This window comes from Pomacea canaliculata, linkage group LG3 (genome assembly GCF_003073045.1).
Source record: "Pomacea canaliculata isolate SZHN2017 linkage group LG3, ASM307304v1, whole genome shotgun sequence".
Classification (NCBI taxonomy): Eukaryota; Metazoa; Mollusca; class Gastropoda; order Architaenioglossa; family Ampullariidae; genus Pomacea; species Pomacea canaliculata.
Window position 1 is genome coordinate 26,385,702 of NC_037592.1, and position 17,758 is coordinate 26,403,459.

The 17,758-nt window shown below is 34.5% G+C and overlaps 2 protein-coding genes across 4 annotated transcripts; one reads left to right on the forward strand and one right to left on the reverse strand.

Moving 5' to 3' along the window:
* Window positions 1-173: 173 nt before the first annotated feature.
* LOC112560157 (signal peptidase complex subunit 3-like) lies at window positions 174-4,199 on the forward strand. The gene is given in 6 exon segments (XM_025231774.1): window positions 174-401; window positions 689-762; window positions 1,275-1,312; window positions 1,314-1,352; window positions 2,277-2,392; window positions 2,708-4,199. Coding segments are annotated over 6 exon segments (540 nt in total). The 5' UTR covers window positions 174-258; the 3' UTR covers window positions 2,838-4,199.
* On the reverse strand, window positions 3,778-17,723 carry LOC112560156 (ubiquitin carboxyl-terminal hydrolase 46-like). Of its 3 annotated transcripts, none has more exons than XM_025231772.1 (10): window positions 17,572-17,723; window positions 17,261-17,341; window positions 15,992-16,211; window positions 15,517-15,597; window positions 14,195-14,325; window positions 13,742-13,902; window positions 13,412-13,544; window positions 12,924-13,067; window positions 12,464-12,557; window positions 3,778-4,598 (listed from the first exon to the last, which is right to left on the reverse strand). In XM_025231772.1, the coding sequence occupies exons 1-10, from the start codon at window positions 17,572-17,574 to the stop codon at window positions 4,468-4,470; spliced, it is 1,179 nt and encodes a 392-aa protein (XP_025087557.1). In that variant the 5' UTR covers window positions 17,575-17,723; the 3' UTR covers window positions 3,778-4,467. The 3 variants fall into 3 exon arrangements, 2 of the variants coding, with proteins under 2 accessions (XP_025087557.1, XP_025087558.1); XM_025231773.1 differs by having other exon boundaries at window positions 4,197-10,142; XR_003098481.1 differs by having other exon boundaries at window positions 4,328-11,872; window positions 11,915-12,557; window positions 17,572-17,722.
* Window positions 17,724-17,758: the final 35 nt, after the last annotated feature.

Genomic DNA, 17,758 nt, shown 5'->3' on the forward strand with positions numbered 1-17,758 from the left:
TATTCATATTGCAGATTAACTACTAAAACGAGGCATGTTTGCATAAAGTTTCCGGTTTAGTCTCATTCTTTGTTTAGGCTCGCCGAGACTAACAGCGGATCACTTCGCAAGAGGCTAAGAGTTGGCAGACAGACAGCAATCCACCTATACACATCCATAGTACTACATGTTTGCAAGGGAGATGATCCGTTGTTTGGCGGTGTTTTTCAGGCCGGAAGTAGTACAGGAGTTTCGACAGACGACACAGTTGCCGACAAAATGAACACGTTTCTTTCACGTTTAAACACAATCTTCGCGTTCACTCTGAGCGTGATGGCAGTTTTGACTTTCTGCTGTTTTTTAACGACTGCCTTTAATGACAGCAAGCGCCCTGTCGAAATTGGCACAGCAAAAGTAACAGTGTAAGTTAAGCTTCCATATGTGCGCGTTGTCTGACGTGTGTTTTTGTTCAGCAAATAGACAATACGCGACGACTTATCTCATTCATCGCCACCACCTCCACAGTCATCATCATCATCTTTTTGCTCTTCTCACTTCTCTTTCCCACTTTCCTAATCCTTTTGCGTTTTATTGATTAAATCATTCAAAACTATCATTTGTATATGTCTACTGATTGACCAAATACCTTGAAACCCCGTGTTCTTTAACAGTTCACTCTGAGAGTATAGTTGTTTTTTTTCTGTTACAGAAAGAATGTACCAGACTATTCAGCAGATAGAGAGCGCAGTGATCTTGGATTTGTTGTATTTGATTTATCTGCAGATATCCTTTAATGTGGATAAAATATTTATAAAACAGTTTCAAAAAGTTGAAGTCTTCATAATTATTGTCAAAAACACATATATATATTTTTCTTAAAAATTTTGCTTTGCTTCCACAAAATGGTGTTTTTAGGGTATGCAGTTCTGAATTCAGCAAACTTATGTATTACAACACATTTCAATTCTTAGTTTCACCTGTAGATGGCAAGGTGATCTATGCAGAATGATTTTTTTAAAAAGCAATGGCATTGTAGTTGCAAGACACTGTCATTATTCATAAATATATTTGTGAGAGTGAACATTTTTAACCTAGAGAATATCTCTTTATATTTATAATTGTAACAGATTATCCTTAGCAAAAAGGGCATACCTGCTCATGTTGTCAAGCTACAGTCATTTGACCTGTGTCATAAGAACTGTTGGTTTTCTAATGGATATTGTTGGGACTGTGAGTGAATAAATTAAGTTACTTAAGATCTTTAAAGCAAAAACTATTTCCTTTACTTTAAATACATTTGACTCCTCTGTTCAATTGGAATGTCAAACAGCTCTTTTTTGTACCTGACAGCAGAATACAAGACTGAGGATCATGTAAGTATTGTAACAATATATTGAAAATAAAATATACATGTATTTGATATAATACATTGCACCTTTTTCTTAAAATCAATTGCATAGCAGTTTCATTAGTTTTATCTGCTGTGTTGAGAGCATTGTTATAAACCAAGAGAACAGAATTACGTTCATGTTTTGCTTGCAGCTGAGTTAATTTAAATGTAACCAAATAACTTTTAGGTGTCAGTGTGTGCAGTTTTGTATGATGTCCCACATCTACATAAAATTTAAGCATTTCATTGACAAGAACAGATCTGAAGATTTATTGCATTTTTTAAATAAAAAGACTCATGACTTAGGAATACTGGACATATTCAGCTTTCATTGTCTAGAGTCCAGCAGAAAAGATGCATCAAAGTACAGTCGAACTTCTATGTCAAAGCTTCAGGGGACAGATGAAAAAAAAAATTCGAGTTACGGAAGGTTCGAGTTAAGGAAGTTCGTAGAAAAAAGAACGTTTTTTTCGCTGTCGACGTTTAATTTTAACTAAATGTTCATTTCTTGTGATTCATTTAAAGACACTTCGGCACCCCATCGAGATGGAGACGCGCTTATCGCACACGTGTTTCCTATACAGAAAGGAGAATATGTGAGGGTAGGGTCATTGGGGGAAGAGTATACAACTCTTTCTGGTGTATTTTCAAATGGTCTTAACATGCTGACTATTCGAGTTGTGGAAGTTTTTGGCTAGGCTGATTTTGAGCTATGGAAGTTGAATATGCATTGCTTTAATGGGAAACCAACCAATTGCTGTTTAAAATTTGAGTTGGGAAGAATTTCAACTTACGGAAGGTTGAGTTACAGAAGTTGGACTGTATAATAAAAGGCATATCATTATATGTATTGATGCTTGTATATTCATGATGGCTGACTCTGCATCTATGTTTCTTTATATATCAGCCACTCAACCAGGTGGTATTGTGGGACAAGATTATTGTGCGAGGAGAAAATGCCATTCTGAACCTAAAGAATGCTAACACGAAATATTACTTTTGGGATTATGGCAACGGTCTTAAGTATGTATGAATGGTTTACTGCATAATCAGTGTCAAGTAACTGATGATCTAGAATTACAAAAAAATGAGTGATATTTGTCAATCAATCAATATGGTGTTGTCTTTTTGAAGTGTATGAGATGAAAACTGTTAAAATCCGAATGCATAATGTTACAAAGAATATTTATGAGAAATAGCACATTAACATTTAAAATGCCAGATTTTAGCCATCTGAATTAGTATTCTTTAGTAATAATTCGGTTTGTAATATTTGTACATATATGTGTATGCTTATACATGTGTGTGTGCATACATTTTAACTTTCATTATTTTTAGGGGAAACAACAATGTGACCATCACATTATCCTGGAATGTCATTCCTAATGCTGGAACTTTGCCAAAGGTTGCTGGTGATGGTCGACACAGGATACAGTTCCCAAATGAATATTCTTCAGGAAGATTTTAGGAATAAAAGCGTTTTCTTTTTTTTTAAGCCTAATTTGGTGGTTGTCTTGATTTAAGTGGAGAAGTACAGGTGCCACTGAGATGTCTGGTTTTGGAAGTTTGGTTGGAAATGTATGTTTTCAAAATATTGAATTTATATTTATTTCTAATTTTGTGGGGGTTTTTCTTTTTCTTTGAAAGTTGCTTAAGAGAAACTGAAATGTTTAAAAAGTGTTGTTATGAGTGAGTGACATGAAAAAATATTTCCTTTGAAATGTACACATTTGTTTTTTGAAGTTTGTATGTGTGCGTGAACCAGTTATAAGACTGATACAAGTCTTCACTTGCTAAACCTGCTTCTGATCCTCCCATGATTCATAATCATAGTTTGCTCTGCATTTACTAGATATACAGCAGCAGAGAGAATGAATGAATAGTTGGATTATTTTAATAGTCAATTTTTAGTGGTGAGATTATGAATGGACTTGCAGACAGTACTGATATACATACCAACATATGCAAGTTATTAAATTGTGATGTGATCAGCAATGTGATGCCACAGAATACTAACAGCTCTTATTATTCCCAAGAAATGCTGCAGAATTAACTGTGTGTAGATATAAATACACAGGGTGAAGGCTAATAGTAGGCTAACTTTGTGAATAACACAGAACCATTGTACATGATTCCATGTAGCTTTATTGCAAGTGTACAGTACAACCCTTCAGGAAGGAGCATTCTTAAATCATTCTTGCATCATCACTTTCTCTTTGCCCTGGACTCTTGCAATATATTGAATCTTGCACCTAGCCTTACTATGGTGAAAGATATTAGAATACTGAATATTGTCTTCATGCATAGACATCCTTAAGCTTCAGTCAGGTAATTAACAATGGTCAATTTTATTATGTTTCATTAGGCACAGAATGCTAGACTGAAAAGTGTTATTTCTTAACAATGCCTTTTTTTTTTTTTTTTTTTTTTTTTGGTTGGGGGAGGGCATGAAAAAACCTCCAATCTAGCTGCATTTTATTAATTTTAAAATGATTGGACTTACTACAAGATGCTAAGTCATCAAATATAGTCAGAGGAACTCATCCACTACGCAAATCCCAAGTGACTTGTAGACTGTTGCTGAAGGTGTATATTTGGCAGTGTTGACATGAGAAAAGACAGCACATAGGAAGATCCCGCACAAATATGTGCATGAAGGAAATTTCGCCCTACAACCTCATTAAAGACTGCAGTCACTTTAAACTTATGGTGGGTATATTAAAACAAAAATGCACAACTATTTATATAAGTAAACCATATTTTCACCTTGCTGCAAACTCCTACCAATTCCAAGCCTTACTCTCATTAAAAATGATGTCAAACCCTGTTATCATTACAAGTGATCCTTGTGGCATTTGTGTGTTTTATTTGACATATTCTCAACATTACTTTATCAAGAAAACATGCTGGATAGCATTCTCTCACTCGTTCCCATGTTTGCATAACTGAACTCTGCAATTATGATACAGTAGTTACTATTTTATAAGCATTTATGATTAAAATCTTATTTGACCTGAAGACAATGTTTGAACATGTTTCATTAATTACAAAGAACAATTCTGACTTCAATAATGGAAAATACAATCTGTGACATTACATCATGTCATTTCCACAAATGGGGTATTAAACAATATACTTTGTATTGCATAATCTTGAACAAGCCTTTCTTGGGAGGTCTGAGCTTGCCGTAGCCCTTGCAAAGTTCTGCTTCCCTTCCTTTCAGGCACATCTGTAAAAATTATTACTATCTTCTAAATTTGACAGATGCCCTTTAAATTATTTAAACCTTAAATTTGTATACAGTGGGGTTTTTTAATAGCAAACTAGGGATTTACGATCGAATGTTTGTAATTTGATCAGAATATGGAAACAATTAAAGGCCTTCTCTTTTCCCCCACTTCAGAAACTGTACAGAAAAATCCACAATTATGCACATTCTTTGATCATACAATAGTTGGCTGCCTTTTTAATCCTGTTAATATGACGTGAAGCAAAAGGGTACCTAGAAAGCCAGTGGATATGGAAGTTACACGCATCCATTGGTCACCATCAAAATACCCAGCTTTAAAAACTTTGCTCAAGCAAAGAAGTAGAACAGAGAACAATTTTTCCCCCAAAAGAAATGAGTTTTTAAATCATTAAGTACATGAATATCTGGCATAAAATTACCATCTGCAGAACTGGCAGTTCTGAGTAACCTAAGCACATAAACCACACATTTTACGTAAAATCACATTTTCTTCTTGATTTGATACTACTTCTATGTCTGCATTCTCACATAAAAGCTGCTTTTTATTGTGCATTTTAAAAAAGTTTAACAAAATTTTGGGCATAAAGTTTTTCAGTCGGAATCAAATCGAAACAAACTGTTTTGAAAAAAGCCTGAACAAATTTATTTCATTATCTATGATAATATCCATATATTTGCGCAATAAAAAAGCCTAACAGGCAGGGCTACTGAACACAGCATTTCACTACACCATCATTGTATTAATGAATGTAATAATTTTAATTCTATTAAAAAAGTGCCAAAAAAATCCACTTCACTGGTTGGGGATACATTGTCAGATTTAAACTCGAAAGCTTCAACAAATATATTGTCTAAAGGTAACAAGCAGCTCTTGACCTCCAAAGCAAAGCGAGATGAGACAAAGACTTCCAGATCTGAAATGTCTTTATGATAATACCACCAAGTCAGAGTGAATCTTATGTTCTTTAAAGGTCTTTAACAAATAATGTACTCCTTACAGACAAATAAAGACATTTGATTGAATAAACTCAACATGTCTGCACATAAAATAACACCAGACTGGAAAAAAAAAGACTAAAATGCAAGTTCATTTTCAGATTATTAAAAAAAGAATTCCTATAACTAATGCTATGATTTCATCAACTCATTTTTTTCGGTTTCACAGGTGACAGGCATCTGATTGCCAAAACCACCATTCAACATTTTATTGGTGTAATTATGTATACTGACCAATCCATAATTTTAGAAGACTCATTCATGCACATAAGATGAAGTTCAGCATTCAGAATCTTAAGCAACAAGCAAGCACAGTCAATAAGCTCTCAGAATTCAGCCTACAACATAACCATAGCTGAAATATTCTCATACACACCCCTGCAATTTCTCAGAATTAAAAGGTTTCTAATTGTTTAAAAAAAAAAAAAAAAACTGAAATAAAGATGTTCAGCTTGATCTCTAACACTAATTTTGCTTAACCCTCTTAGCACGATGGATCATGATTGCGGCTTTGCCAAGAAGCATTGGGAAGGCGATTTTCATTACTTTTACTGCAAAGTTCAAGTTTTCTCCTTTCCTAAAATGTATAGGGTTCTTGGTCTGTTTTCCTCAGAGCAACAATAATAAAAACAGACTTCACCCACTGTCGTCTTCACAGTCTTCAGTTATAAGCCAGTCATTGTAATGTTATATTTTTATCTGGTGCTAAGAGAGTTAACAATATTTCATAAGTCACACTGATTGCACATCTAAAGCTGAATCATTGAAATGCCACTGGATTCATTAGCATGCCTACACACACATGGACTATTAGTACCAATCCATCGCCCATATCAAGCTACTAATAAATCATTTCCAAATAACGGTATGCCTGCACACACATGGACCAATAGTACCAATCCATCGCCCACACCAAGCTATTAATAAATCAATCACACAATATACTTCTCAGGTGTTATCAGATGACTTTATTTGCCAGCTTACATTAAGATTATGGCCATTGTCTTCCTCTAGCACTTACTAAACTGTAAAAACTGCTTCTGGCAAGGTCAATGCTTCACACAACAGGCATCCACTACCAAGAGGACATTATAACTACAATACTGCAAAAGTTAGGTAACCTCCTTGAGAAAAGGAATGCAAAACAAAGAATGTATTCCTTACAAGCAGTAGTTATTTCTAAAGTGGCAACCATATTGTTTAAGACTTTGATGCTGCAAAATTTTTGCTGGCGTTTTTTTTCTTTTTTGGGGGAGTAACATGACAAAAAAGAAAGTCTGCTAACGCAGATGTTGCAAAATTAAGCTTCTTATTATTCCTTTTCATGCTCAGTGGAGCATAGGACCACAATTACAACACCATCGGATCCAGTTCTGGCATTCCTTTCCAGTTGGGATCATGTTATGCCAGCTGCCTCTGCCTCACTGTGGACCGATCTCCTCCATGTCTGTCTGGGTCTCCCAACCCTGCGCCACCCCTATGGGTTCCAGCCCTGAGCTTGTTTCGTTACAAAGATAAACATATGAATGGGAATTTCCATTCCTGGATTTGCATTTTGTAACACAAATCAACCTATAGGATCTATTTCTCCAAAAGAATCATAACCAAAATTTTGTAATTTAACATGTAAGTGCAAACACTACAAAAAAATGATAGGATTTCTTCCTAATGAGATATAATTAAGATAAAAAAACTTTTGAATAACTAAAGGCTAACCATCATAATTGAAAATATGCAAATTTGTGCAAGAAACTGAATGGGTAACATAGGCAAACAACAACCTGCACACTCCCATTCCATATGATAAATTAAGATACTGAAAAGAAACTTTCCAGTCATCTACAAAACATCTACTATCTATAAACAAGCTTGAGCCACCAACGATCACATGTCCATCTGGTACCAACACAGACAAAAAAAAAAAAAAAAAAGAAGATGAGGCCTGCAGGCATGCATATAAATAAACCTGAAACCCAAATCACAAATTACTACCTGAAGAGCAAAGGTCCTCAGCAATGACAGCAGATACTGGACCAAAGTCTAGCCTATCTTCTTCAGCATTATGGAACATTTTATCTCAGAGATGAAACTGCCTTTGCCATCCTGGATGCCAGTCTAACTAGGAGACAGGTCTGTTATTTGCCTTCTATCATCCCTCTCCTAACATAGCACTCCAATCAAAAAGCCTTCGACAATGATAGAAAGCATTATCTCCAAGCTAATAAACATACATCACCCGAAAAAATCTGATGAAATTAAAGAATATAAAGGAGCAAATACAAAACAACAACAGATAACTCTTTTCGCAGCCTTAATTCAGCCCAGTCATATGCTTGTTAATTGCACATCTGTGCACACATTGGACTCACTACTTTTGGCTTGTCCTTCTTCACTTTCCTATCAAAATTGTTATTTTTAACAGTTAAAAATCCTGACCGCTTTTCCAGTTATTTCTTACTGGATCATCAGCAACTTTAACAATATTTCCATATTGTTTGAAAACACCTCATGGCACCCTTTCTTGCTGCGTTATATCTCACAAAAGAGATTAAAATAACGCAAAGAAAATCTGCCATGGGTATCTGAGAACATAAAAAGTTGGCTTCAGGAGGTCTCTAAACATAAGAATAGAGGTCAAAGAAATGAAAAAAAAAATTAGGAAATTTAAAAATAAACCTGAATACAAGAACTGATATTTTGTCGAAACTTATTTTTAAATGTCAGTGGCAGTTTTTACAAGCGCAAAAATATGGCACCAATAATTAGATGAGCTTTTTGAGAATTAGACAAAATCATAATATTCAACACCTACACATTGATGTGTAATCATAAAACTCCTTGTAATTATATCTGTAAGTCTAAAAAACAAAACAACCCCAACTTTAACTGAGGGTCAAAAAACCCCTTGCTTTTTATGGATAGTAAATACTGCCTCACTGTTATTTTTTTTTTTATCAATGTGTCTAGGAAAAACAAGTCTTATTGCCTCACTTTAACTATTAACCTGTTTTTAGCACCACTTTCCTTAACAGAGATAATTAAAGTAACATATAACATAGCCAATATTTTGAGAAAGACATAAGCTAAATGTAGTGATCCTCCTTTCATAAACTAGGTGAACCAAAATCTAGGAATCTTCTGCTTATTACTTATTGCATTTCATGATGGCTTTTTATGATATTCTGGCCTGATTCACTATCTCATACTTAAATTCCAACTAAAAGCTGAACACCACCAATGTTTCTTGACCTTTGAGGTCAAATAATGCGCTAACAGCTCTGTTTACTGCTTACTTTTAAACACACACCGTTTCACCAAACAAGCAATAGGCAATTCAAATCATGGCTAAGAACATGTGCAAGTGAAACCCTGCACTAATCTTAATCAACTGTACATATCTTTTTTCATGCCATACACAAAGGTCACCAAAAGAAACTACAGAAATGCATCAGGTAGCATAGAAACTATACCATGAATTATGAATTATTTAAACCAGGGCATCTAGTATAGGCTTTTTCAATTAGTCAACATAAATCCTACAGATGTTTGCAAGCATGTTATTTGTTTTTATAAGAGGGGAAGTGTATGTGTGCAGAAATACAGAAATACACTTCTACTGCCTTAAGAGACATTACGCTACAAAATTTATAGCGTTGAATACAACTTTGTTTAAAAAATGACGACGAGTCTACATCGCTTTTCATTAAAAAAAAAAATAAAATAAATAAAAAGTTGTGTCTTTACTAAAAGTGCATGATGGTTTTTCACGTACACTTCAAATCTAGACACATGGCTATTGTGTAACCACCATTTTAGAAACTCATTCCAGACGCTGCAGAAAAAGATGAACATGCCATGTGACTGTACAACAGTCTTATTCACATAGTTTCATTTATATCACAGAAGAGAAAAGTAAAGTCAATGAAACGTTTGTGACAAACTGTCTCATCACAGTAACAGTACGTACAAGGATACAGGTAGGCAATTCTATTTCCAGCTCCCATGACTTCAATCGAAAAAAAATTGACACAGAAGGTTATCTACACTTTGTACAGACTTTGGACAAAACAGGCAGAGTCATATATCTTTAACTAGTGACAAGCTGTGATCGCACTGGCAAGAAATTCGTGCAAATTTTCCGATAAATAAACACAACACCACAAAACTGGTGAAAAAGTGGGCTTTTTCTTGGGAGGAGAAAAACCCAGTAATCTAAAGAATGGACACTGACAACTCAAAAACGTGTCACAACCTTGAAAACACTATATATAATTTACACAAATGCAAATCTGTATGCTGAAGGTGATGCATATTAATGCCAAAAGTGCACTAGCAAGAATGGAAACTTCTGGGACACATTTCCTGGTCAAGAAACACACTGTTTAATATTATCACAGGAAACAATATCCAATGAATGACTTTCAAAATAGTATTGTATACCATTTTTTTCCACATACTATTTAACTGAACAGAAGCCACAGTTTCTCCATCATTTGATGCACTCTTAAGTTTTCTCCGCTGTCAACACTGCAGAAAATAAGCCACAAAATTCTTTTCATGGGAATATTTCCAAAGAAATAATGAGGACCATTTCCCAAAGCAATACCTTCCTGCCAAGCAGAAGTCAAAGGAATGACTTCAATATCTTTTGATAAACACTAAATATCATCCCTCAGCAAAACAAAACTAAATGAAAAAAACAAAATTGGCAGAGCATTACACAAGTAATTATGCAGTTTTAAGCAAAGTCATATAACAGTTTTTAAACAGTCATGAAATGAATTACATTTAGATTTCACATTCAATGGTAAAAAATGAAAATTCTATCACTAGTGACTTAGTTTGTAAAGATTTTGTTAGTTCATGATAGAAGGAGTCACAATACCACTTTTATCTGTGACAGAAAATGCCTAGCAATAACAACAAAGACTTGTCCTTTCTAATGTATGCATTCCTCAACACAAATCATACTAGTGAAAATCTCAAAAATACCTAAACAGCAATAAAAGGAATTTCTAGAGCTATGGGAACTCTGGTGTGTTAATTTTTATTTATTTATTTATTTATTAAATATTTCTACTTGAGCAAAAAAACATATAAATAAATCATTTGCTTTTCAAGAATTTCTAAATACGACACAAGTTTCTAGGCGTACACAATTAAGTTACTTTTAAGTTAGAAACCTGCTCTATTTAGGCATCACCTCAAATGATTTTTTTAATATCACACTTTATCTTCTCCCTCCATTGCATCATAGGCTGGACACAAATGATGTGAATCGACTAGGTGTGTTCAAATACAGGCCAACACAAAGGTATGTAGATCTGCATTGCCAGGGAATGGCATTTCTGACATGTTTAATAGAGAAAGTATATTAGGAATGTGTAATAATCATTTCTGGGAGGGAAAACTGCACTCCAAAAGAATTAATGGCCTAGCCTCTCACAAAATTATCTTGATCTCTTTCTCAATGTGCATCTTCAGAAACATGATTATGATAGTAAAACTGCCTCTTGCCTTATTTAAGCTCCAGCTTTGTCACTGATATTTAATTTCTGACCACCTTAAACCTCTTCAAGAATAATAATAAATGCAGCCATACAGCATACTGTGTTTACCATTAGTGGCTTTTAAGGAAATCATTGCTTCTGAAAAATCATTTTTTTACCTGATGAATAAGTACACACATTTCAAGCTGGAAGACTTTAAAATTATTGTTGCTCTCCTGAGTCTCTCTACTGACCAGCATTTAGGTAATTCTACTCTTTCGTGCATATATGGCCTACTGTCTGTGGCTGCACCTTGGATAAGTAGTACACATATACTAATGACTATTATATTTTTTACACAAATACTACAGACATGAAACATGGAAAAATAGGAAATGCTTTTGGTCACAAACTCATTCTGCAATACAATGCTAAGCACATCTTATGCTGGATGTAGAGGGCTGTGGGTATATGGGTATAGCTTTAACTCAAAAGCAAAAATAACAAATTTCTTGTTACATTAAAAAAAAACTGCATTCTGTGGTTTATCAAGTAATAGCCTTTAACTCTATCTTCTTTTTCAGCAAAGCACAAAGAAATAGATGAAAATCTTCTCCCTTTGTCAAGCAAAAAGTCTTTAACATCTGAAATAAGCTTTCGTCTATTTCCTTTTTTGCACACTCTCTAAAATGGTCAGCTTCTCTCAATAAGAACAAAAGCCCCAAAAGACTTGACTACTAAATGTGATCAGTCTGAGATTATTTTTACCTGTCCAGCAAACCAAAGTTAAGAAAGACAGGCGATTTTTACTCAAAAATATAAACAGATGCTCTTCGGCAGACTACAAGATCTGCTGCTGGAAAAATAGCACTGAAGTATGAAAAACATGAAACTATGCATATGTGCAATCTCTGTCTGTATATACCTTGAACAGGGCAGTCTTTGATTTGTGCATACTCTGATGTTTCTATCTATATTCCCTACTAACAATGACCTAAGACATAAGAAGTAAGAAGGGTGACATAACCCAGCTTTAAAGTAGCCTGATCATTTATATTAAGATTAGGTGTGGCCTGTAATGAACAATAAACAAATGTTATTGAAATATCCTTTTAAGACTAGTAACAATCTTCAATTGAGATTATCTTAAGGCAGTAAGAGGATGTAGTCTCTAGTCTAGAGTGAATGGCCATGGAATTCTCATAATTATTTTGGAAAGAGGCAATAGCAATGGCTCTATCTGCAGATCGCGCTTGGGAAATGGAGAGAGAGATTCAGCAATAGATGGTTTAGAGGAAACAGCACTTTGATGTCCCCATTTTAAGCATCCACTTCTCAAACAAAGCCTGCCTCACTCACGTGACTGGTAGAATAAAATGTAGCCTGATTCAGAGTTCTTCTGCATGTCTGAGGGAATGCCATAAAACTCCTCAATTTGACTGGCATCAATTTTCTGAAAGGATCAATAAATATAACACATTTTTTATATCCCAAACACACATTCACATATATACCTTATCCAATAAGAGTTTCATATTTTTTTATTACCCTATTTCAATCATGGATATGCTAAACTTGTAATTTTAAGTAGACACCACTGCACTCAAAGCCATCCATGATTGTACTGGTTACTCTACATTATTTCATTTTTAAAGGTAACAAGTAAAAATGGCCATTTTAAAAATAATGTTTGAAATTTGTTTTTTTTTTAAATCATGAACTGAACAATGGATAGTTGCAGTCATTATCATTATAAGGGAAATCCAAACAACAATGATTGCACAAAAGACTATATCAAAACAGGTGAATTACTACTCACATCTACAATATCATCATCAAAAAGAAGCCAAAAGCCATGACTCTTCACAATGCTGATATAATGGCCTCTGTTAGGACCTGAACCACAGTGGACCACCACAGCCACCAGATCATAAAGTCGCTCCGGATTGAATGCATCATCAGACTTTAAAAAAAAAAAGACCAAGGTTAGAATTGATTAAGGTGCAATTCTGAAAAACCAATTTAAAATATATAATTACAAGGTAGCTAAGCAGCAAAAAATAAAAAGGTCCAAGACCTCATATTACCAGGAGTTTCAATGATATATATTAAAGCCATAAAATTTTAATTTTGGCACTACTATTATTAAACATGGAGTTAAATTTACCAATGTTAAATTACAGCTTTTTAAAGTCATTTGCTCCCTTTAGCAAGGAGGATTAACAAGCCAACAACTTATTATTTACCGACACACAAAATATTACTTCCTTGTTTTTGGTCACTTTAGCAGAAAACATGTAGACTTACTGTGTTAAATAATCTGAGCTCCAAAGGAAAGACCACTCTGTAAGACACCTTGATGTATCTGTTTAAATGTTCCATGTACTTGAACCTCTTTAAATGCAAAGCAAGAATCTGTGGCAGTTTTTTCACTCTCATCCTGAAACATCCACAATTTAAAAATACTGAAAACAATGGGAAACTGTGGAAAAGAAAATTAAAAAATTTTTAAAAGGTACCAAGATTTCTTTGTTGTCCAAGAACTTTAAATACTTTTTAAATATTTAAATATTAAATATTTGCAAAAGTTTTCCAATACCACCACTCACAGAAAATGCAGAAATCATGTTTTCATACCGTTTCTGTGCTTCCTGTTTTGAACAGCACACCTCACAGTAGTATTTGTGCTCTGCACACAGTGTTTCTGTGTTACTAAACCCACGCAGGCAACTCGTTATAGAGGTATTTTGCTCCACATCCACTGAGAGATCAAGAAAGTCTTCATCCTTACTACTGACCTGAAAAAAATTCTTAAAGTCAGAGTCTAGAAAATTGGATCTATTAACTGTAGATGTACTAGTGCAAACCTCTCATATTTGCAATAAATTCCCTCTTTCTCTCTCAAAATCACACACACTGGTTATCATGACCATTAAAGACATACATGTTTTTGCTGTTTCAAGTACATTAAAAACTATGAATCTTAAGCTTTAACAGCAATGCCATGAGCTATGTTGCACGTCTTTCGTATTAAATCTCATTACATGGGAGCTACATCATTGCTAAGTATGACCAAAGTACACACTGTACCGTTTCACAGTTCAAACATCGAGTCTCATTTGTAAGTGTTCCTTGAAATATCTCATGCACCCAGGTTGGGTCAGGTTTGACAGTAGGGTTATCTGCTGTTGCTGCTGCCTTGCTGCTACTTTTTTTTTCCGCTGAAATGTAAGATTTCATTTGTGATTTTCCTGTCACAAAACTAGCAAACCTTACAAAATTCCCATATAGATTACTAATTTCAAACTACTTGTGGCCTTTCTGTCAGATAACTGCAGTCTCAAGGGACAAGTAACTCTCCAATATTGTGGCAATCTTCTTAGAAACATTTGCTGTTTTTTAATCTATTGAATTACCTTCTCAAAAAAAAAAAAACACCCTGTAGATCAGGCGGGGGGGGGGGGTTTGGTGTTTTACGCCATGCCAGCAACTATGGCTATATTACGGCAAGCAGCCAGCCCTGTAAACAGATGCCACGTGCAGAGAAAGAACAACATGCCCGAGACGAGAAATGAACTCTGGGCAGCCAACCTTCACTGTATTGGTGACAGGCGCTAACAGCGCTAACCGTTGCGCCACCAGACCGCTGATCAGGCAGGGGTATTAGGAGAAATGACACCAGACTTTAATTAAGATGTACTCTGAATGCAAAAAACTATTTTTAAATGACTAATAGTTTACTATAAAATGCTAATACCCAAAACTGTCAATAATTCTGTCCAGCCTGCTAGTTTTAAACACCAGCACTCTTACCATCATTTTGAAAACAGGAACCATGGTTCCCATGACTTCACTAACATAAACCAGCCTTCATGGTTATTCTGTACCTTTCTGTACCCAACCCAGTTAAATCAATCTAGTTGTGCTTCCCTAATGTTTTTTTTTTTTTAAAAACCAACATTGGGTAAAAACAGTGTTTTATTGACCTGATAGAATCGTTAGATTTAGTTTTATTTTCTTAGGCTTCCTTCTAATTAGTCTGGTTATCAACTTACTAAGGACACATTAAAAAAGAAAGTGAAAAACATAACAATGAAACCCTTTTATATTCTGCTTATCTTCTTTTGCTTTCTCTGTCATGGAAAATATGGCTTCTTTGACAATTTTGTGCCTTTCTCAAAAAATACTTTCATTTGCTGAATCACTGAATGACATCTGCCCTTTAGGTGAACATATATTTAAGAAGTTTTAAATGATTCATTCAGGATGGTTGCCTAAATGTTAAAAACTGTGTTTTGATACTATAATATGATGTTAACTTATAATGCTCTGATGATGCTACTTTGACAGCATATAGTATATGTCCTATCATAACTTTTAAAATATTGAAGGACCAGCATATCCCAACCCACCTTGAAGGAGGTCAGCAACAGTGTTCAGCAAGTAGTTGAGAAATTCATGGGCATCTTGCTGCATGTAATTGTCAAACAGCTCTGAAACACACAACTGCATGCTTTCAAAGAAGTGGAAATCTGGGTAACTTACCACTTTAAAATTCATAATGCAACAAAGTTCTGACACCCATCACAGACTGAGTCACATGTAAAGCTGATTATACAATTTCATAATAGTGTACTAAGTCAATGACTTGTTCTCAGTTGTTGCAAAAAGTATTTGCCCACATACTAATTTCAGTTTGAAACAATAATTTGCAGGCAGTGTTCTAAACATTTTTATCTCCCTAAAGTTCATGCAGCTTATATACGCTTTTTCATCAGCTTCAGAAAAGTCAAAGCAGATGTGCATGTAATACTGCCATTACTGAAACTTTTTAACTAGAAATTTGAAGTTTAAAAACTGTGATAAGATACTACACAAATTACATACCATTTTCTTTTCGAAGGCGAGTAATAAACTTTTTGGGGGCAATTGTACCAACTTTCTTTTTCTGAGTAGCAATGCTGTAAAAGAGGTCTGCAAGGCAAGTAAGAAGTGACTCTTTCTTCTGATTTTTCTGCTGCTGCTTGTACTGTAGGACCTTCTCACGAAAGCCACGACAAAAGTACAATGCCTGAAGTACTGAGTTGCAATAGCATGTGTTGCCAAACTGGAAACAAATCCATAAAATTAAATAAACCCTGAACCTGAATATCTCTGTTCTTCCTCCTTATACAAGAACCTCTTTTATTAGCTCCCAATCACTCTCTCAAACCCCTCACACATGTCTATCCATCTACAATTTACAATTATTGCCACCAAATTCTGTATATAGGTGATTGGTTACACACTATGGAGGGTGAGAAAATGGGGAGGAAACCAGAGTACCTGTAGAAAAAATCCTAACAGCTGGCCCTGCAAACAGGTGTCACATACAAAGAGTTCCTAGGACAAGATCTGAACGAAGTGGTGACAGTTGAGTGTTTTCTGATGTACAGGTTACCTTGCTTTATATGCTGATTAGATACAAGGTGACTAATGTTCTTTTTTCAAAATGATATAGCCATGAATGATCCTCAGAACACATGTTTCTAAGCTACATGAAAAGGTTTGGACATTATTTGTGTGCTATTTTTAAGTGCATAATAAAAAAACCTCTGAAGAATTATGCTACTTTCTATCATATATTCATAACATATAAAACATTTGTGATATTTTTCCATTATTGGTGGTAACCTGTGGCCTGAAAGCAAGAACTAAGATTCGATTTCACTTAAAACTGTCAAAATATTTTCCTTATTTAAGAAAAAAATATTCAATATCACCCAAGCCCTTTACTTTAAGACAACAAAGAAAACAGGTGCTGAAGGCAATTATACAATTAATAACTAAATTTAACACAATTTGAATAACAATTAGAATATATCAATATTTGGATATAGTGATTTTTACCATTATGATTAATTACTTGTAATAAATGACAAAATGTTTACAGCTTATAATTTAGAACTAGTCAGAAATTTCAGCTAAAAATTATTCAATAAAGGAAAAATATTACTGTAAGTCAAAATTCAAAATGTAAGTAATGCACATCTCTGTTAACTTGGATTAAAATGTAATGCTAGAATATAATGAAATTCATTAAAAATATTTTTAAATGTATTTCAGTAAACTTCTATAAAATTTTTAGACTGTACTATTCGCTATATCATAACCTACATTAACAAGCCCAAAATAGTGTTCATTAGCTGGAAACTGCTCAGATCCGATTTCTTTCTCCAACTGGGATGCATTAGCTCCCTGAAAAAAGAGAAAAGGGGAAATATCAGCATACGACTTCTAAGTGTATTTTACTTTGCTACCCTCCTTTCCCCTGATCTTCATACTGCTACTAATCAACTTATCCAAGTTTTCTAAAGTGATGCTATGTAGTACGCGATGCAAGCATTCGCTACGGATGAAACCGTTTGTTGTTTAAGAATTTTTTCAACGATTCAGCAAAACTAACAATAAATAAACTTAAACTATACCATCTCTCCAGCTACACAGCACGCCCCTAATTGAGGGGTGATAGTCGCTATCTTTACAGTATTAACTAATGGTCAAACGGAAAACATCGGTTTCGAAAGAGCTCCAAGAAAGTTTGCAGCCATATTGTTTTGAATTGTTGCTTTCTGGGACAAGAGAAAAACTAGACTAAAATTATAATAATTTATA